General features: G+C 43.0%; 1 protein-coding gene across 1 annotated transcript in view; it reads left to right on the top strand.

The window, feature by feature from the left end:
- The window catches only part of CORIN (corin, serine peptidase), a 649,735-nt gene that overhangs the window by 436,401 nt on the left and 191,173 nt on the right, over nt 1-22,161 (top strand). Inside the window, exon 5 of the mRNA XM_069744507.1 lies at nt 18,134-18,315. Coding sequence (XP_069600608.1) covers nt 18,134-18,315 — 182 coding nt within the window. The remainder of the gene's footprint in view (nt 1-18,133; nt 18,316-22,161) is intronic.

Here is a 22,161-nt window from a genome sequence, read left to right on the forward strand (position 1 = left end):
GCCTCACTTTGCTAAATCTATTTAATCTCTGTGTTTGTATTTTCATGTTAACTCACAGTCATTATATGTGGGGGGCTGCCTTTTCCTTTGGGGCATTTCTCTGAGGCAAGGTAGGCTTATTTTTCTATCTTCAGGGCTAGTTATTTTTTCAGGCTGTGCCGAGTTGCATAGGGAGCGTTAGGCGCAATCCACGGCTACCTCTAGTGTGGTATGATAGGATTAAGGATTGCGGTCAGCAGAGTTCCCACATCTCAGAGCTCGTCCTATGTTAGTAACTATCAGGTCACTTTGTGTGCTCTTAACCACTAGGTCCATTGTGGTTCTCAATCACCTGTTCATAACAGTACTGGAGGCCCAAAGTACTAATGCTTCTCAATAGAGGGAAAAGAGAAGTTCTGAGACCATTTTTTTTTCTTTGCACTGTGTTTTGTCTTTCTTTTCCCCTTTACATCAGGGTGGTTCAGAACACAGGTGTAGACATGGACATTCAAGGTCTGTCCTCTTTGATGGATAATCTCGCTATAAGTGTTCAGAACATTCAAGATTTAGTGGTTCAGAATCCTATGTTAGAACCTAAAATTCCTATTCCTGAGTTATTTTCTGGAGATAGAGCTAAGTTTCTGAATTTCAAAAATAATTGTAAACTATTTCTGGCTTTGAAACCCCGCTCCTCTGGTGACCCAGTTCAACAAGTAAAGATCATAATTTCTTTATTACGTGGCGACCCTCAAGACTGGGCATTTTCCCTTGCGCCAGGAGACCTGCATTATGTGATATTGATGCGTTTTTTCTGGCGCTCGGGTTGCTTTATGATGAACCTAATTCAGTGGATCAGGCAGAGAAAATCTTGCTGGCTCTGTCTCAGGGTCAGGATGAGGTAGAGATATATTGTCAGAAATTTAGGAAGTGGTCTGTGCTCACTTAATGGAATGAATGTGCTCTGGCAGCAATTTTAAGAAAGGGTCTCTCTGAAGCCCTTAAGGATGTCATGGTGGGATTTCCTATGCCTGCTGGTCTGAATGAGTCTATGTCTTTGGCCATTCAGATCGATCGACGCTTACGTGAACGTAAAACTGTGCACCATTTGGCGGTATTATCTGAGCATAAACCTGAGCCTATGCAATGCAATAGGACTTTGACCAGAGCTGAACGGCAAGAACACAGACGAAGGAATGGGCTGTGTTTTTACTGTGGTGATTCCACTCATGCTATCTCCGATTGTCCTAAGCGCACTAAGCGGTTCGCTGGGTCTGCCACCATTGGTACGGTACAGTCAAAATTTCTTTTGTCCGTTACTTTGATCTGCTCTTTGTCATCCTATTCTGTCATGGCATTTGTGGATTCAGGCGCTGCCCTGAATTTGATGGACTTGGAGTATGCTAGGCGCTGTGGGTTTTTCTTGGAGCCCTTGCAGTATCCTATTCCATTGAGAGGAATTGATGCTACGCCTTTGGCCAAGAATAAGCCTCAGTACTGGACCCAGCTGACCATGTGCATGGCTCCTGCGCATCAGGAGGATATTCGCTTTTTGGTGTTGCATAATCTGCATGATGTGGTCGTGTTGGGGTTGCCATGGCTACAAGTCCATAACCCAGTATTGGATTGGAAATCTATGTCTGTGTCCAGCTGGGGTTGTCAGGGGGTACATGGTGATGTTCCATTTCTGTCTATTTCATCATCCACCCCTTCTGAGGTCCCAGAGTTCTTGTCGGATTACCGGGATGTATTTGATGAGCCCAAGTCCAGTGCTCTACCTCCGCATAGGGATTGTGATTGTGCTATCGATTTGATTCCTGGTAGTAAGTTTCCTAAAGGTCGACTGTTTAATTTGTCTGTGCCTGAGCACGCCGCTATGCGGAGTTACGTAAAGGAATCCTTGGAGAAGGGTCATATTCGCCCGTCGTCGTCGCCATTGGGAGCAGGGTTCTTTTTTGTGGCCAAGAAGGATGGTTCGCTGAGACCTTGTATTGATTACCGCCTTCTAAATAAAATCACGGTCAAATTTCAGTACCCCTTGCCGCTGCTGTCTGATTTGTTTGCTCGGATTAAGGGGGCTAGTTGGTTCACCAAGATAGATCTTCGTGGTGCGTATAATCTTGTGCGCATTAAACAGGGCGATGAATGGAAAACAGCATTTAATACGCCCGAGGGCCATTTTGAGTACCTGGTTATGCCATTTGGGCTTTCTAATGCTCCATCAGTGTTTCAGTCCTTCATGCATGGCATCTTCCGAGAGTACCTGGATAAATTCCTGATTGTATACTTGGATGATATTTTGGTCTTCTCGGATGATTGGGAGTCTCACGTGAAGCAGGTCAGAATGGTGTTCCAGGTCCTGCGTGCAAATTATTTGTTTGTGAAGGGGTCAAAGTGTCTCTTTGGTGTTCAGAAGGTTTCATTTTTGGGTTTCATTTTTTCCCCTTCTACTATCGAGATGGACCCTGTTAAAGTTCAGGCCATTTATGATTGGACTCAGCCGACTTCTCTGAAAAGTCTGCAAAAGTTCCTGGGCTTTGCTAATTTTTATCGTCGCTTCATCAATAATTTTTCTAGTATTGCTTAACCGTTGACTGATTTGACCAAGAAGGGTGCTGATGTGGTCAATTGGTCTTCTGCTGCTGTGGAAGCTTTTCAAGAGTTGAAGCGTCGTTTTTCTTCTGCCCCTGTGTTGTGTCAACCAGATGTTTCGCTCCCGTTCCAGGTCGAGGTTGATGCTTCTGAGATTGGAGCAAGGGCTGTTTTGTCGCAAAGAATTTCTGATGGCTCGGTGATGAAACCATGTGCCTTCTTTTCCAGGAAGTTTTCGCCTGCTGAGCGTAATTATGATGTTGGCAATCGAGAGTTACTGGCCATGAAGTGGGCATTAGAGGAGTGGCGTCATTGGCTTGAAGGAGCTAAGCATCGCATGGTGGTCTTGACTGATCACAAGAACTTGACTTATCTCGAGTCTGCCAAACGGTTGAATCCTAGACAGGCTCGTTGGTCGCTGTTTTTCTCCCGTTTTGACTTTGTGGTTTCATACCTTCCGGGCTCTAAAAATGTGAAGGCGGATGCCCTGTCTAGGAGTTTTGTGCCCGACTCTCCGGGTTTGTCTGAGCCGGCGGGTATTCTCAAAGAGGGGGTAATTTTGTCTGCCATTTCCCCTGATTTGCGGCGGGTGCTGCAAAAATTTCAGGCTAATAGACCTGACCGTTGCCCAGCGGAGAAACTGTTTGTCCCTGATAAATGGACGAGTAGAGTTATCTCTGAGGTTCATTGTTCGGTGTTGGCTGGTCATCCTGGAATCTTTGGTACCAGAGATTTGGTGGCTAGATCCTTTTGGTGGCCGTCTCTGTCGCGGGATGTGCGTTCGTTTGTGCAGTCCTGTGGGATTTGTGCTCGGGCTAAGCCCTGCTGTTCTCGTGCCAGTGGGTTGCTTTTGCCCTTGCCAGTCCCGAAGAGGCCCTGGACACATATCTCTATGGATTTTATTTCGGATCTCCCCGTCTCTCAAAAAATGTCGGTCATTTGGGTTGTTTGTGATCGCTTCTCTAAGATAGTCCATTTGGTACCCTTGTCTAAATTGCCTTCCTCCTCTGATTTGGTGCCATTGTTCTTTCAGCATGTGGTTCGTTTACATGGCATTCCGGAGAACATCGTTTCTGACAGAGGTTCCCAGTTTGTTTCGAGGTTTTGGCGAGCCATTTGTGCTAGGATGGGCATTGATTTGTCTTTTTCCTCGGCTTTCCATCCTCAGACAAATGGCCAGACTGAACGAACCAATCAGACCTTGGAAACATATCTGAGATGTTTTGTTTCTGCCGATCAGGATGATTGGGTGTCCTTTTTGCCTTTGGCTGAGTTCGCCCTTAATAATCGGGCCAGCTCGGCTACTTTGGTTTCGCCGTTTTTCTGCAATTCTGGTTTCCATCCTCGTTTCTCTTCAGGGCAGGTTGAGTCTTCGGACTGTCCTGGTGTGGATACTGTGGTGGATAGGTTGCAGCAGATTTGGACTCATGTGGTGGACAATTTGACATTGTCTCAGGAGAAGGCTCAACGTTTCGCTAACCGCAGGCGCTGTGTGGGTCCCCGACTTCGTGTTGGGGATTTGGTTTAGTTGTCATCTCGTTATATTCCTATGAAAGTTTCCTCTCCTAAGTTTAAGCCTCGTTTCATTGGTCCATACAGGAATTCTGAGGTTCTTAATCCTGTGTCTTTTCGTTTGACCCTTCCAGCTTCTTTTTCCATCCATAACGTATTCCATAGGTCATTGTTGCGGAGATACGTGGCACCTGTGGTTCCATCCATTGATCCTCCTGCCCCGGAGTATATAGTGGAGAAGATTTTGGATTCTCGTATTTCGAGACGGAAACTTCAGTACCTGGTTAAGTGGAAGGGTTATGGTCAGGAAGATAATTCCTGGGTCTTTGCCTCCGATGTTCATGCTGCCGATCTGGTTCGTGCCTTTCATTTGGCTCATCCTGGTCGGCCTGGGGGCTCTGGTGAGGGTTCGGTGACCCCTCCTCAAGGGGGGGAGTACTGTTGTGAATTCTGTGGTCGGGCTCCCTCCTGTGGTCATGAGTGGTACTTCAGCTGGTTCTGTCTATGAGCTTCCGCTGGTGGATGTGAGTGAGGCTGCGGCTTCTGAGTTTCCTTCCTCAGGTGACGAGGTTAAGTCGTTAGGTGCTGCTCTATTTAACTCCACCTAGTTCTTTGTTCCTGGCCTCCAGTCAATGTTCCAGTATTGGTCTGGCTCTCTCCTGGATCGTTCTTGTGGCCTGTCTGCCCTGCATAAGCTAAGTTCTGCTTGTGTTACTTTTGTTTGCTATATTTTCTGTCCAGCTTGCTATATTGGTTTTTCTTGCTTGCTGGAAGCTCTGAGACGCAGAGGGAGCACCTCCATACCGTTAGTCGGTGCGGAGGGTCTTTTTGCCCCTCTGCGTGGTTGTTTGTAGGTTTTTGTGCTGACCGCAAAGCTATCTTTCCTATCCTCGGTCTATTCAGTAAGTCGGGCCTCACTTTGCTAAATCTATTTCATCTCTGTGTTTGTATTTTCATCTTAACTCACAGTCATTATATGTGGGGGGATGCCTTTTCCTTTGGGGAATTTCTCTGAGGCAAGGTAGGCTTATTTTTCTATCTTCAGGGCTAGTTAGTTTCTCAGGCTGTGCCGAGTTGCATAGGGAGCGTTAGGCGCAATCCACGGCTACCTCTAGTGTGGTATGATAGGATTAGGGATTGCGGTCAGCAGAGTTCCCACGTCTCAGAGCTTGTCCTATGTTAGTAACTATCAGGTCACTTTGTGTGCTCTTAACTACTAGGTCCATTGTGGTTCTGAATCACCTGTTCATAACAGGGGGGCCAATAGCCATGGACCCTCTCCAGGCTATTAATATCTGCCCTCAGTCACTGGCTTTACTAATCTGGCGGAGAAAATTGTGCGGGAGCCCACGCCAATTTTTTCTGCCATTTAACCCTTTAATTTAATAGCTAGAACGGCCAAATTTTGCACATACACACTACTAACATTAGTAGTGTGGAATATGCAAAAAAAAAAAGGTGATATGAGATGGTTTACTGTATGTAAACCTTGTCTCATATCATGTCGGGTTTAGGAAGGAGATAGCAAAAGCCGGTAATTGAATTACCGGCTTTAAAGCTATCTAGCGCTGTATGAAATATTAATATATATACATATACCGTATTTTTCGGACTAAAAGACGCACTTTTTCCCCCCCAAAAAAGGGGGGAAAATGGGGGGTGCGTCTAATAGTCGCAATGCAGGCTTACCTAGGTGGCAGAGGTGCGGTGGCAGAGGTCCGGTGGCAGAGGTGCGGTTGCGGGGGTGTGGCGGCAGAGGAGGCGCAGTAAGCGGGGTCCCTTTCCCCGGTATGGTGATGCAGCAGGCCCGGTATGCAGCAGAGCCGGGTGAATCCTCTTGTTATCGGTGGTGGCGGCCATTTTCCGGAGGCCGCGCGTGCGCAGATGGAGCGCTCTGCTTCCCGGAGCTTCAGGAAAATGGCCACCGCGATCTCCATCTGCGCACGCGCGGCCTCCCGCGGCCATTTTCCTGAAGCCCCGGGAGCAGAGCGCTTCATCTGCACACGCGCGGCCTCAGGAAGATGGCCGCGCCCACCGATAACAGGAGGATTCACCCGGCTCTGCTGCATACCGGGCCTGCTGCATCACCATACCGGGGAAAGGGACCCCGCTTCCTGCGCCTCCTCTGCTGCCACACCCTCGCCACCGCACCTCTGCCACCGGACCTCTGCCACCGCACCTCTGCCACCTAGGTAAGCCTGCATGGTACGCCAGGGACCCCTCTCACGCCATACCTCTCACTGCACCTCCTGATCCCAGCACCTCCTGATCCCAGCACCTTCTCATCCCAGCACCTCCTGATCCCAGCACCTCCTGATCCCAGCACCTCCTGATCCCAGCACCTCCTGATCCCAGCACCTCCTGATCCCAGCACCTCCTGATCCCAGCACCTCCTCATCCCAGCACTTTCTCATCCCAGCACCTTCTCATCCCAGCACCTTCTCATCCCAGCACCTCCTCATCCCAGCATCACCCCACCTTGCCTCCTGTGACCCTGCTCTGCCACCGCCATAAGATACTGTAAATTCGGACAATAAGACGGACCCCCATGTTATAAAAAATCTTTTTTTCTGCAATTTTCACCCCAAATTTGGGGTGCGTCTTATGGTCCGGTGCGTCTTATAGTCCGAAAAATACGGTATGTGTCTCACTGACATATATATATATATATATATATATATATATATATATATATATATATATATATACCTATTCTATGTGTACACATTTATTCTACCTATTCTATTGTAAGCTGTCAGTGTGATTTTCCTGTACACCGCACTGAATTGCCGGCTTTTCTCTCTAACACCGCTGCGTATTTCTCGCAAGTCACACTGCTGGTCCGTGTGTAATCCGTATTTTTGGGGCTTCCATAGACTTTCATTGGCGTTTTTTTGCGCAATACGGTGACAAACGGAGCATGCTGCGATTTTCTACGGCCGTAGCAAGCCGTATAATACGGATCAGTAAAATACGGCAGATAGGAGCAGGGGCATAGAGAAGCATTGGGACATTTGTTAGGCGTGTTTTACGGACGTATTTTATGCGCTCATACGTCCGTAAAACTCGCTAGTGTGACGCCGGCCTTAGAGATAAGGGCTTTGCTGTGATTTATCTTTTGTTTTGCTAATATGCCAGAAAGTTCATGTTTTATTTTGTTCAACCCTGCCATGGTTTATGTTATCCCTTATTAAACTAGTAGGTGAGTTACCTAAGAAGTGTTCCTGTGTCTCCCTCTGAAAGCAGCTGAGTGAGTCAATCTGTCATACAACAGACAGTAAAGGAGAGATTTGTCGGGAGATTGCCAGTAAAATATTGTGAGTATCAGTGACATTGGCACTTCTCAGTGTTATTCTGTAAGCTGCTTCCTCCTGTGTTGCCTGAGAGTGATGAAAATTCCAGCAAATGTGCCTCAGGATGATCAGTAACCGTGTGAAGTGCCGATGTCGCTGAGCAAACAGAACCAGCTGACAGGGCAGAAGGAACACTGTGATAAACACTGAGGGGAAGTGTCGGTGTTACTGAGCTCCTTCTGCAATGTCAGCTGACTGTATTGTGTGTCTGTGCTGTAAACTAAGAAAAACTGCCCACATCACTGAGCACACAGGAACCAGCTGACAGGCAGAGCAGCAGTGTGCCGACAGCCAAGAGCTGACGGCGCTCGTGCACTCTGCCGAAGACTGAGGTAACCTGCTGATGTGCACTGACATATAGTGCATGGGATTCAGCCAGGAGCTCCGCCCCCACCCGTAGAAAGCCGTATTCAGTGTGTGTGGAGTTGGATACTGATTTGCTTCAGAAGCAGCATAGGGGGACATCTTCTAGAAGGTTTTTGAAATATTTTCTTTCAGATTTAATTTACGAAGTATACTTGAAAGATTATTAAAATCGCTTGCTGTACATTATTATTAATTAAAAATTAAAACAAAAATTACCCAATTTTGCTGTTTATAAGACAAACTCAAAATTTTAAGGAGAAAAATAGGAAAAAAACTTTTTTTAATTAAATGGTGGTGCTTCTTATAATCCATGCGTCTTATTGCTTGCAGGTGGTGGTGGCTGCGTTGAAGCGGGGTTCCAGGGTCGCTACTGGAGGAGGCAAGAGTGGAGCGTTGCTGTAGGCTGGGTTGAGGGGGTGTTCGGATGTGCGCCGGTGTTCGGTGGTGTGGGGGCTCTGCCGACATTTTGTGAAAGTCCAGAGCCCACACACTTACCTGGTTTACTATGGACTCTGGGAAAATGGCTGCCCGGGGGTGGCACATGCGCTGATGCAGATCTTGGCACCAAGATCTCGGGAGATGAGATCTAAGCCTGCAGCAACGCTCCTCTCTGGCCTTCTCCAGCACAGACCCTGGGACCCTGCTCCACTGCAGCTGATAAGGTATATCTGCATCATAAGATGCACGCTCATTTTCCCCCAAAATTTGGGTGGGAAAAGTGCATCTTATAATCCAAAAAATTTGGTAAGTTTTATTTTTTAAAAAAAGTCTATGTCTGGGATCACCGTATTCATACTGACCTGGGGAATCATGTCTCCAGATACATTTTTAGTAGCAATCAATGCCCCACCTTCCCCCCCCCCAAAAAAAAAAAAAAAAAAATGGCAGAATTGCAATTTTTTGCCATTTCATCATGTTTGGAATATTTGTTTCCTGTTCTTCAGTACACTGAATGGTAAATTGAATGTGTCATTCAAAACTACAACTTTTCCCATAAAAAACAAGCCAACATGCATCTATGACTATGAATAAATTAAAGCAGTTATGGCTCTTGGAAGTAAAGGGCAAAGAAAGCAAAAAAAAAAAAAAAAAAACTACATTTGCCTGTAGAGGCAAAGGGTTAATCATAGAGAGCAAAAAAATATTCTCTATGTATCAATTTTTTTTTGTTCCCTATTTGGAGATTTTCCTATAATAACATTAATAAGTACAGTGTTTCTCTTTTGGGGCTTATATTACAGAAACGTGAAACTTATGCTATTTTTATGTTGTTTTGAAAGACTGGTATTCATTATGTGCCAGTCTCCATCTTCACACAATAATCCAAAAATGTCTGTGTGTGTGTAAAAAATGTTAATGAAGATCAGCCAAAAAAATAAAAAACAAATGACATTTTCACATGCGCCTGCTCAACATTAGGCATCAGTTCCCCCAGTGGTATGCCTTCCTCCAAGAGAGCGCGCTGTCATTTCCCAGAAAAGTTGGTTTCATGCTATGGCCCCATTATTGTTATACTTTTGTAAAAAAAAAACCTACATCTGTTATCTGTTTTTTTTTTCATTGGGTAAGATTAATTTTATGTCGATTAAATAGTTTGAGTTCCTCTTTGGTATAAAATGTTTAGGAGGTATTCCATTTTAGAATGAGGATTATATGTCTGAACAATATGAAACTTGTGGCCTGTAAACTAGAGCCACCCGAAGAACAAAGGGGTTAATTATAGTCTCTTTGTGCAGAAATTAAGCAAATGTTCCTGTTTTCCCACAGTGCAGGAATCCACGACATGGGTTTATTTCCTTTTAGGTAATCTGTCAGCAGATTTTTGCTATTTATTCTGAGACCAGAATAATGTAAAGGCAGATAACTTGATTCCATGGGTGTGTCACTTATTAGGCTGTGTGCTGTAGTTTCAGTACAATCAGTGTTTTATTAGCAGAAGATTATTACTGTCTGTTTAGGTGTCCTGTGCAAACCAGTCAAGCTAATTTGTGTAACTCCACACCTCCACTGATTGGCACCTTGCTGACAATTCACAGTGTACACCGGAATCTGCCAATCGATGGTGTGAACAGTGTTATACAGAGCTTCTGAAGACAGATGACAACCTGGCAGCAGTTTTACTAGTCCTGAAGCTCTGCATTCTGACCATTGCTACATCTACAGCAGAGAAAACAGGGATTTATCAAAAATGCAGCAAACAGTCCAATAAGTGGTAGATGCATTGCTGGAATCAGGCTTGCTACCCCCACATCATGCTGCTCTCAGATTCCATGGCAAAAACCTGCTGACATGTAATTCCCTACACAGTATTTAAAGGGACACTGTCACCTGAATTTGGAGGGAACAATCTTCAGCCATGGAGGCGGGGTTTTTGGGCGTTTGATTCACCCTTTCCTTACCCGCTGGCTGCATGCTGGCTGCAATATTGGATTGACGTTCATTCTCTGTCCTCCATAGTACACGCCTGCGCAAAGCAATCTTGCCTTGTGCAGGCATGTACTACGGAGGACAGAGAATGAACTTCAATCCAATATTGCAGCCAGCATGCAGCCAGCGGGTAAGGAAAGGGTGAATCAAACACTCAAAAACCCCGCCTCCATGGCTGAAGATTGTTCCCTCCAAATTCAGGTGACAGTGTCCCTTTAAACAGGAGCTTTGGTGCACACCAGGGGTGCACACCCTTTTTTTGGGGGGGGCCCAAAGGCCACATTGTCATACTGGACCAATTCCAAGAGCGACACTAAAAATGAAAGTGGTGACCTTCAGTGACCTTTATGGTATATCAAAAGGACTAACATCACTGTCTGATAGGTGCAACTTCTTCCAATAATTTTCCCTCCAGCAATCAGTGCTCTCTAATGATACATCCACACAGTGATTTCATGAGGATTTAGAAATACCGTACATTCTGCTCCCACATCCACATCTAAAATATAATCAAATACTCCCTGAATAAACTTTATTTAATTTATTTTAATGGTAAAAAAAAAACAGTTTCCATAGGGCGCACAGTTAATTTTTATTTCACGCTATTTTGAAGTAAAATAAATAGAAACTTATCGAAAAAGAATGAGGCAATTTTTAATGTGGATTTTTCAGTAACATCTGACTGTGTGTATACCGTAATGAGGCAGCATATAGAATATAGTTTATGGGATTTGTGCTTACTGCCTGACTATTCACAACGCACACAAACGACATTCATGGAAGACCACCGATCCAATTCACATACTTCTTTCTGGAGCGCCAAACTGGTCAAGGACCCCATTGTCCTGATGCAGCACGAGCCATCCATAGATGTCTATTAGTACTTACCAGCCCCGGCTCCTCACATGCTTGCTCATCCTTTTTTGTGTGTGGCTTCTCATGTATAGTTAACCTGACAGATAAGCATTTTTGTGTCCATATGTTTGGGGGCAACACAGAATAGCATAGCCGGCTCCATGTGGCCCCCAGGCTGCAGGCACCCTGGTGTACACAGACCCTTCTTATTTTGTATGGCTGGGGCTACTATATAGGGCCATCACTTGGTAGTAGAAATGTTATATTTACATTTTTCCAGAAGTCCTTCACAATATTACTAAAATAAAGGGGGCATTCCATCCAGAAGGATATATAGGCGATAAAGGTTAGATTGGCAGAACCCACAGACGGGTACAACTGGAATTCCGTTTCTCCCAGCTTCAAGACTCCAAAACAAGCACACATTTATTTCTATTAGTGCCATAGACTATGAATGGAGCGGAGGGGCAGATGCCGGACTGCCGCTCTATGGTCAGTCCTCCTGTCTGCAGTTTTGAACAGGGTCTCTCATTAGGGAACCCAGCAAGTGGCAAATACAGATAGAAGAGGGCCGCTATGGAGAAACAGTACAAGGGGCCTTTGCAGTCCAAAAGTTCATTATAATCCACAATCCACCTACGTTGGAGGTGAAAATGGGCCCCCTTACCTCCTGGGCCCATGTGTGGCTGCACAAGGTGCAGTGTGTGTGCCCCAATGTGGGTGCCCCAATGATATGTCTGCCCCTGATCCCAGCAGTCAGACCCCCACCCATCTAACACATTTATTCCTTATCTATTGGACAGGTGATAAGTGCTTTTCGACAGAAAGCCCCTCTAATTATGTTATAAAAAAGGATTTTTTTTAAATAGCTTACTTTTTATTAATGGTTAACTAATTAGAAAACCATATTCATAATTAGAGGTGTAATAGCATCAGGAGCGGAAGTTACATTGTGGCCCTGGTGATTGTACGATACCTATGACAATTGGTGGACTGTGTTATAGTTTGACAACTGGGGTCCAGGAACATTAAGTTTATATTAAATGCTTATTTGCTGTCTTCTTCTAGATATAAATTTTAGGAGTAAAATTTTCTTGGAATGTTGACAGAGGTCCTTATTTTCTTAATATGGAAATGTGAAGCTCTATTAGCTTTAGTTTAGTCTGATTCACCTATGAGCTGTAACCTTCTGAACGAAAATGTATGAAAAGCAGATTTTAAATAAACCTAAGTCGTAATGTATGTATAATGTAGCAGCGACACGAGAAGTAAAGGTCTTTCACAAGTGATAGACTTTGTTAAATATTATTTGTTCTCGTGCTGTGATCCAATGAGCAATGGATATTAAGCGAGGCGCTGCCATTTGGGACGCAGCAGCAGCAGCTGGTATCTACATAGACAAATTCCTTAATGATGCGGTGTGAAATTTTGGAGAGACCAATTCTAATTTTAATTTCCTAACCGTGATAGTAATTTACTGCTATAATCTGTCTAACAGCATTCAGGGTGAGATATACTGGACTAACCTACAGCTTGCAACAAAATGAGAAAATCTTGTGAAATGTTAGTGGAAGAAGTCAAGAGTTCAACTCCTTTAACATAACATGACTTGACCTGACCTTGAAAGTATATGCTGGTAGCACAATCCATCAATCAAGACCACTCTGTGGATAAACAGGAATAATAGGCAAGTAAGAATAGGATGTCACCACATTTAAAACCCAAAATACCAAATATATTTGAATTTGCTATAATTTTACAATTTATTAGATTCATTTCATGCAGCATATAGACAGATATATAGACATACAGTTGTGCTCAAAAGTTTGCATACCCCAGCAGATTTTTTGCTTTCTTGGCCTTTATCAAAGAATATGAATGATAACACCAAAACTTTTTCTCCACTCATGGTTAGTGGTTGGCTGAAGCCATTTATTGTCAAACTACTGTGTTTTCTTATTTTAAATCATAATGACAACCCAAAACATCCAAATGACTCTGATAAAAGTTCATACACCCCATTTCTTAATACCGTGCATTGCCCCCTCTAACAACAATAACAGCTTGAAGTCTTTTGTGGTACAGTAGTTGTGGATGAGGTTCTTTATTTTCTTAGATAGTAAAGCTGCCCACTCTTCTTGGTAAAACGCCTCAAGTTCCTGTAAATTCCTGGGCTGTATAGCATGAACTGTGCGCTTGAGATCTCCCCAGAATGGCTCAATGATATTGAGGTCAGGATAATGAGATGGCCACTCCAGAACCTTCACTTTGTTCTGCTGTAGCCAATGAAAGGTCGACTTGGCCTTGTGTTTTGGATCGCTGTCATGTTGGAATATCCAAGTACGTCCTATGCGCAGCTTCCGGGCTCATGAGGGCAAATTTGCCTCCAGTATTTGCTGATAACGTGCTGCATTCATCTTTCCTTCAACTTTGACCAAGTTTGCCTTTGTAGTTCACACATCCCCAAAACATCAGTTATCCACCTCCATGCTTTATAGTAGGAATGGTGTTCCTTTCATCATAGGCCTTGTTGGCCTCTCTCCAAATGCAACGTTTATGGTTGTGGCCAAAAAGTAAAATTTTGGTCTCATCACTCCAAATTACCTTGTTCCAGAAGATGTGAGGCTTGGCTCTGTTCTGTTTTGCATATTGTAGGTGAGATACTTTGTGGCATTTGCACAGTAATGGCTTTCTTCTGGTGACTCGACCATGCAGTCCATTTTTCTTCAAGTGCCTCCTAATTGTGCATCTTGAAATAGCCACACTGCTAGTTTTCAGAGCGTCCAGTATTTCAGCTTATGTTATTTGTGGGTTTTTCCTTGCATCGCGAACAATTTTTCTGGCAGTTGTGGACGACATTTTTGTTGGACAACCTGACTGGTTTTGTTTTTACAGAGCCCCCGATTTTCCATTTGTTAATCACAGTTTGAACACTGCTGACTGGCATTATCAATTTCTTGGATATCTTTTTGTATCCCTTTCCTGTTTTATACAGTTCAACTACCTTTTCCCATAGATCCGTTGACAATTATTTTGCTTTTCCCATGACTCACAATCCAGAAATGTCAGTGGTTGGATGAAAGATGCAAGAGTCTGTCTGGATCCCAGAAGCTCACTCAGCTTTTATGCATACACACTGATTACAAGCAAACAGGTCACAGGTGAGGATGTTACCTTTAGTAGCCATTCAAACCCATTTGTGTAAACGTCTGTGCATGTTATCAGGCCAAAATCACCAGGGTATGTGAACTTTTGATCAGGGTCATTTGGATGTTTTGGGTTGTTATTATGATTTAAAAAGAGAAAGCACATTAGTTTGACAATAAATGGCTTCACTCAACCACTATCCATGAGTGGAAAAAAATTTTTGGTGTTATCATTCATATTCTCTGAATAAAGGCCAAGAAAGCAAAAATTCTGCTGGGGTATGTAAACTTTTGAGCACAACTGTATATACCATAGACATAGAGTGCAAACAGATTTAGAGGGGTTTACTAGGAAATAAAAATTAGGCAGAATAAAAAAATAAATACATACCAGTAATAACTTGGACTGATTGCACATAGCTCCCATTCTGCTTTTTGGGGTCTAAGGGGTATCGTTTCTCCTTATGGAGAGTGACATACCATCTCTGGCTTGTCAAGGTAAGGAGGCTTATTTGCCGTACAATGCTCCTCTGGGAAATATAATATGCAAATTGCCTCTTCTGAAAAAAAGAGGACTTAAACTCTATAGCGCCACCTGTTGGAAGTAGCGATCCTACAAGTCACAATCAACTCTTTAACGAGTCGTGCAATATGACTTAGGAGAAAAACCAAATCAGTATCTCAATTCGCAGACACGGTGTTTCGGGCTGTTGGCGCTCGTCAGTGCGAAGCATGAGAACTGATTTGGCTAGGTGAGAGGCTCTGGACTGGGGTCTAAGGGGTATCGTTTCTCCTTACAATTTTATTTTGACTGACAGAATAAATATTTTATCTATGAAATGGCACACAATTTTCCAAATGCTTGCCATGTTAACTTAAAAGATTTACAGATGTTTGGGTATAGCAGAGCAGTGCAATAGAAAAAAAAATAATAGAAAAAAAGTAGTAGTATAAAAAGCATCAAATAAATGAAGCAGCAAGTACCAAAGGTACTGTAGCTGTCCCTGGCAGTCCCTTAGACCTTGAGATCAGTGGGGCAAAGCTTTGAAATACTGGTATAATGATCATCAATAAAAATCATAAAATGCCAAAATCAATACCAATACCATTATAAAATACCAAAATTATAACTTCATACCACCATATAAAGTAGTGTCTTAAAATTCTCCTATGCGGTGTCCACCGATAATCCTGACATATGCAGATCATAACAATGTACAGTATAATGTCCAAATATTATGCAATATGATTCTAGGAATCGGGGCCCTGGGTTATTGCTAACTTTGCCCCACTTTAAATTTATCAGAGCTAAATACTGTATACTTTGTGCATGTAATGTATATCGGCAATAAAAAAAATTATACAGATTTTTTTTTGGCCACATCTATAAACAATCAGATTGTTTTAGTTGGGAGAGAATGGAAGAAATGTATCCAAACATTTATACTAAATTCAAAGCGCTTTTACACCAAATTATTGGATCCTCAATGTAATACATAGAGTACTATGTGGTTAAACCATGTGATATGCGCAAATAGCCTGCAAAGCCTAATTTTAATGCTCTGCACATTTAGAGCAAATTAATTAAAGGGACTGTAAGGTTTTAAGCTACAAGTCTGCAGTCACTCTATATGACTGCAGGCTTGCGAATCCTACCATTGCACGCACTGTGCGCTGTGAAGATTCTCGGTCCCGGCACCAGAAGCGGGGGAGGGGGGGGGGTCATTTGACCCCAAGTATGTGATTTGCATACTCCCAGTCACATTCAAACTAGACTGTATCCAGCCTCACTCAGTACACTTGCATTGAGTGAGGCTGCACCCATCTAGTCTAGTACTCATATTGCATGCTTACAGTCACATGACTTCCTGCTCCAGGTGCCGCCACTGGAGAATCCACAGAGCACAGTCATAAAGTGTCTACAGACTTGTAGCTGAAGACTGGGCAACCCCTTTAATAATATGTCAGGATAAAAATAAATTCAATCGTGGATACAAAGTTAGTTTCTATTATTTGCACCTGAATCTCGTTAATTGCTGTTTTCATAGTCATGAAAATACTGAAAGATCTTTAAATGAGAAGGTGTCCAAACTTTTGGTCTGTACTGTATATATATATATATACATATATATATATATATATATATGTATATATATGTATATATATATATATATATATATATATATATACAGTACAGACCAAAAGTTTGGACACCTTCTCATTTAAAAGATCTTTCAGTATTTTCATGACTATGAAAATTGTAAATTCACACTGAAGGCATCAAAACTATGAATTAACACATGTGGAATTATATATTTAACAAAAAAGTGTGAAACAACTGAAAATATGTCTTATATTCTAGGTTCTCCAAAGTAGCCACCTTTTGCTTTGATGACTGCTTTGCACACTCTTGGCATTCTTTTGATGAGCTTCAAGAGGTAGTCACTGGGAATGGTCTTCCAACAATCTTGAAGGAGTTCCCCGAGATGCTTAGCACTTGTTGGCCCTTTTGCCTTCACTCTGCGATCCAGCTCGCCCCAAACCATCTCGATTGGGTTCAGGTCTGGTGACTGTGGAGGCCAGGTCATCTGGCGTAGCACCCCATCACTCTCTTTCTTGGTCAAATAGCCCTTACACAGCCTGGACGTGTGTTTGGGGTCATTGTCCTGTTGAAAAATAAATGATGGTCCAACTAAACTCAAACCCGATGGAATAGCATGCCGCTACAAGATGCTGTGGTAGCCATGCTGGTTCAGTATGCCTTCAATTTTGAATAAATCCCCAACAGTGTCACCAGCAAAGCACTCCCACACCATCACACCTCCTCCTCCATGCTTCACGGTGGGAACCAGGCATGTAGAGTCCATCTGTTCACCTTTTCTGCGTTGCACAAAGACACGGTGGTTGGAACCAAAGATCTCAAATTTGGACTCATCAGACCAAAGCACAGATTTCCACTGGTCTAATGTCCATTCCTTGTGTTCTTTAGCCCAAACAAGTCTCTTCTGCTTGTTGCCTGTCCTTAGCAGTGGTTTCCTAGCAGCTATTTTACCATGAAGGCCTGCTGCACAAAGTCTCCTCTTAACAGTTGTTGTAGAGATGTGTCTGCTGCTAGAACTCTGTGTGGCATTGACCTGGTCTCTAATCTGAGCTGCTGTTAACCTGCGATTTCTGAGGCTGGTGACTCGGATAAACTTATCCTCAGTAGCAGAGGTGACTCTTGGTCTTCCTTTCCTGGGGCGGTCCTCATGTGAGCCATTTTCTTTGTAGCGCTTAATGGTTTTTGCCACTGCACTTGGGGACACTTTCAAAGTTTTCTCAATTTTTCGGACTGACTGACCTTCATTTCTTAAAGTAATGATGGCCACTCGTTTTTCTTTACTTAGCTGCTTTTTTCTTGCCATAATACAAATTCTAACAGTCTATTCAGTAGGACTATCAGCTGTGTATCTACCAGCCTTCTGCACAACACAACTGATGGTCCCAACCCCATTTATAAGGCAAGAAATCCCACTTATTAAACCTGACAGGGCACACCTGTGAAGTGAAAACCATTCCCGTGACTACCTCTTGAAGCTCATCAAGAGAATGCCAAGAGTGTGCAAAGCAGTCATCAAAGCAAAAGGTGGCTACTTTGAAGAACCGAGAATATAAGACATATTTTCAGTTGTTTCACACTTTTTTGTTAAGTATACAATTCCACATGTGTTAATTCATAGTTTTGATGCCTTCAGTGTGAATTTACAATTTTCATAGTCATGACAATACTGAAAAATCTTTAAATGAGAAAGTGTGTCCATACTTTTGGACTCTACTGTGTGTGTATGTATATATATATATATATATATTACACTTCACTAATCATTTTGCTTAAAGGAAAATCTTTGTCTTCCCTCTGTTTCCTAGTTATCCCTTGCTACCGTGCAGATCATTCTGTGAGGCTGCTCAAGATGGCTGTGGGCCAGTGCTGGAAATGGTGAATTCCTCTTGGCCCGAGTTCCTGAGATGCTCCCAATTCCTGAACAAGACAGATAACAGCAATTTGAGTCGTGTCTGCTTCTCCCCACAACATGAAAAAGGAAGACAATGTATGTAATTACATTAAGAAATGAATGTTTTAAGAAATGACACATCTAAATACGTTATACAGATGTAGTAGAAAAAGTGCACCTCCAAAAAAGCAGAATGTAACAGTAATGTGATATAACATGCTCCACCGTGATCGTCCTAGCTGCATAGTGGGGTGACAACTGTGCAGGAAAAGTAGAGAGGAGATTTTTTTGGAAACATAAAAATTGTTGATGTATACAGTTGAAACCAGAAGTTTACATACACTATATAAAAACACACATATGCATGTTTTTCTCAATATCTGACATGAAATCCTGTTTTAATTTAATTAGGATTACCATAATTATTAACCCCTTCATGACCCAGCCTATTTTGACCTTAAAGACCTTGCCATTTTTTGCAATTCTGACCAGTGTCCCTTTATGAGGTAATAACTCAGGAACGCTTCAACGGATCCTAGCGGTTCTGAGATTGTTTTTTCGTGATATATTGGGCTTCATGTTAGTGGTAAATTTAGGTCAATAAATTATGCGTTTATTTGTGATAAAAACGGAAACTTGGCGAAAATTTTGAAAATTTCGCAATTTTCACATTTTGAATTTTTATTCTGTTAAACCAGAGAGATATGTGACACAAAATAGTTAATAAATAACATTTCCCACATGTTTACTTTACATCAGCACAATTTTGGAAACAAAATTTTTTTTTGTTAGGAAGTTATAAGGGTTAAAATTTGACCAGCGATTTGTCATTTTTACAACGAAATTTACAAAACCATTTTTTTTAGGGACCACCTCACATTTGAAGTCAGTTTGAGGGGTCTATATGGCTGAAAATACCCAAAAGTGACACCATTCTAAAAACTGCACCCCTCAAGGTACTCAAAACCACATTCAAAAAGTTTATTAACCCTTCAGGTGCTTCACAGCAGCAGAAGCAACATGGAAGGAAAAAATGAACATTTAACTTTTTAGTCACAAAAAATTATCTTTTAGCAACAATTTTTTTATTTTCCCAATGGTAAAAGTAGAAACTGAACCACGAAAGTTGTTGTCCAATTTGTCCTGAGTACGCTGATACCTCATATGTGGGGGTATACCATTGTTTGGGCGCACGGCAGGGCTTGGAAGGGAAGGAGCGCCATTTGACTTTTTGAATCAAAAATTGGCTCCACTCTTTAGCGGACACCATGTCATGTTTGGAGAGCCCCCGTGTGCCTAAAAATTGGAGCTCCCCCACAAGTGACCCCATTTTGGAAACAAGACGCCTCAAGGAACTTATCTAGATGCATAGTGAGCACTTTGAACCCCCAGGTGCTTCACAAATTGATCCGTAAAAATGAAAAAGTACTTTTTTTTCACAAAAAAATTCTTTTAGCCTCAATTTTTTCATTTTCACATGGGCAACAGGCTAAAATGGATCCTAAAATGTGTTGGGCAATTTCTCCTGAGTACACCAATACCTCACATGTGGGGGTAAACCACTGTTTGGGCACATGGTAAGGCTCGGAAGGGAAGGAGCGCCATTTGACTTTTTGAATGAAAAATTATTTCCATCGTTTCCGGACACCATGTCGCGTTTGGATAGCTCCTGTGTGCCTAAACATTGGCGCTCCCCCACAAGTGACCCCATTTTGGAAACTAGACCCCCCAAGGAACTTATTTAGATGCCTAGTGAGCACTTTAAACCCTCAGATGCTTCACAAATTGATCTGTAAAAATGAAAAAGTACTTTTTTTCACAAAAAAATTCTTTTCGCCTCAATTTTTTCATTTTCACATGGGCAGTAGGATAAAATGGATCATAAAATTTGTTGGGCAATTTCTCCCGAGTACGCCGATACCTCATATGTGGGGGTAAACCACTGTTTGGGCACTCGGCAGGGCTCGGAAGGGAAGGCGCGCCATTTGACTTTTTGAATGGAAAATTAGCTCCAATTGTTAGCGGACACCATGTCGCGTTTGGAGAGCCCCTGTGTGCCTAAACATTGGAGCTCCCCCACAAGTGACCCCATTTTGGAAACTAGACCCCCCAAGGAACTTATCTAAATGCATATTGAGCACTTTAAACCCCCAGGTGCTTCACAGAAGTTTATAACGCAGAGCCATGAAAATAAAAAATAATTTTTCTTTCCTCAAAAATGATTTTTTAGCCTGGAATTTCCTATTTTGCCAAGGATAATAGGAGAAATTGGACCCCAAATATTGTTGTCCAGTTTGTCCTGAGTAGGCTGATACCCCATATGTGGGGGTAAACCACTGTTTGGGCGCACGGCAGGGCTCGGAAGGGATGGCACGCCATTTGGCTTTTTAAATGGAAAATTAGCTCCAATCATTAGCGGACACCATGTCACGTTTGGAGAGCCCCTGTGTGCCTAAACATTGGAGATCCCCCAGAAATGACCCCATTTTGGAAACTAGACCCCCAAAGGAACTAATCTAGATGTGTGGTGAGGACTTTGAACCCCCAAGTGCTTCACAGAAGTTTATAACGCAGAGCCATGAAAATAAAAATAAAAAATTATTTTCTCAAAAATGATCTTTTAGCCTGCAATTTTTTATTTTCCCAAGGGTAACAGGAGAAATTTGACCCCAAAAGTTGTTGTCCAGTTTCTCCTGAGTACGCTGATACCCCATATGTGGGGGTAAATCAGTGTTTGGGCACATGCCGGGGCTCGGAATTGAAGTAGTGACGTTTTGAAATGCAGACTTTGATGGAATGGTCTGCGGGCGTCACATTGCGTTTGCAGAGCCCCTGGTGTGCCTAAACAGTAGAAACCCCCCACAAGTGACCCCATTTTAGAAACTAGACCCCCCAAGGAACTTATCTAGATATGTGGTGAGCACTTTGAACCCCCAAGTGCTTCACAGACGTTTACAACGCAGAGCCGTGAAAATAAAAAATCATTTTTCTTTCCTCAAAAATTTTGTTTTAGCAAGCATTTTTTTAGATTCACAAGGGTAACAGGAGAAATTGGACCCCAGTAATTGTTGCGCAGTTTATCCTGAGTATGCTGGTACCCCATATGAGGGGGTAAACCACTGTTTGGGCACACGTCGGGGCTCAGAAGTGAGGGAGCACCATTTGACTTTTTGAATACAAGATTGGCTGGAATCAATGGTGGCGCCATGTTGCGTTTGGAGACCCCTGAAGTGCCTAAACAGTGGTAACCCCTCAATTCTACCTCCAACACTAACCCCAACACACCCCTAACCCTAATCCCAACTGTAGCCATAACCCTAATCACAACCCTAACCACAACCCTAATTCCAACCCTAAGGCTATGTGCCCACGTTGCGGATTCGTGTGAGATTTTTCAGCATCATTTTTGAAAAATCCGCGGGTAAAAGGCACTGCGTTTTACCTGCGGATTTTCCGCGGATTTCCAGTGTTTTTTGTGCGGATTTCACCTGCGGATTCCTATTGAGGAACAGGTGTAAAACGCTGCGGAATCCGCACAAAGAATTGACATGCTGCGGAAAATACAACGCAGCGTTTCCGCGCGGTATTTTCCGCACAGCGGATTTGGTTTTTCATATGTTTACATGGAACTGTAAACCTGATGGAACACTGCTGCGAATCCGCAGCGGCCAATCCGCTGCGGATCCGCAGCCAAATCCGCACCGTGTGCACATGGCCTAATTCTAAAGGTATGTGCACATGCTGCGGAAAAGCAGCAGTTTCCCATGAGCTTACAGTTCAATGTAAACCTACGGGAAACAAAAATCGCTGCACACATGCTGCGGAAAAACTGCACGGAAACGCAGCGGTTTTTCATTCCGCAGCATGTCACTTCTTTGTGCGGATTCCGCAGCGGTTTTACAACTGCTCCAATAGAAAATCGCAATTGTAAAACCGCAGTGA

The sequence above is a fragment of the Ranitomeya imitator genome, chromosome 1, assembly GCF_032444005.1.
Source record: "Ranitomeya imitator isolate aRanImi1 chromosome 1, aRanImi1.pri, whole genome shotgun sequence".
Classification (NCBI taxonomy): Eukaryota; Metazoa; Chordata; class Amphibia; order Anura; family Dendrobatidae; genus Ranitomeya; species Ranitomeya imitator.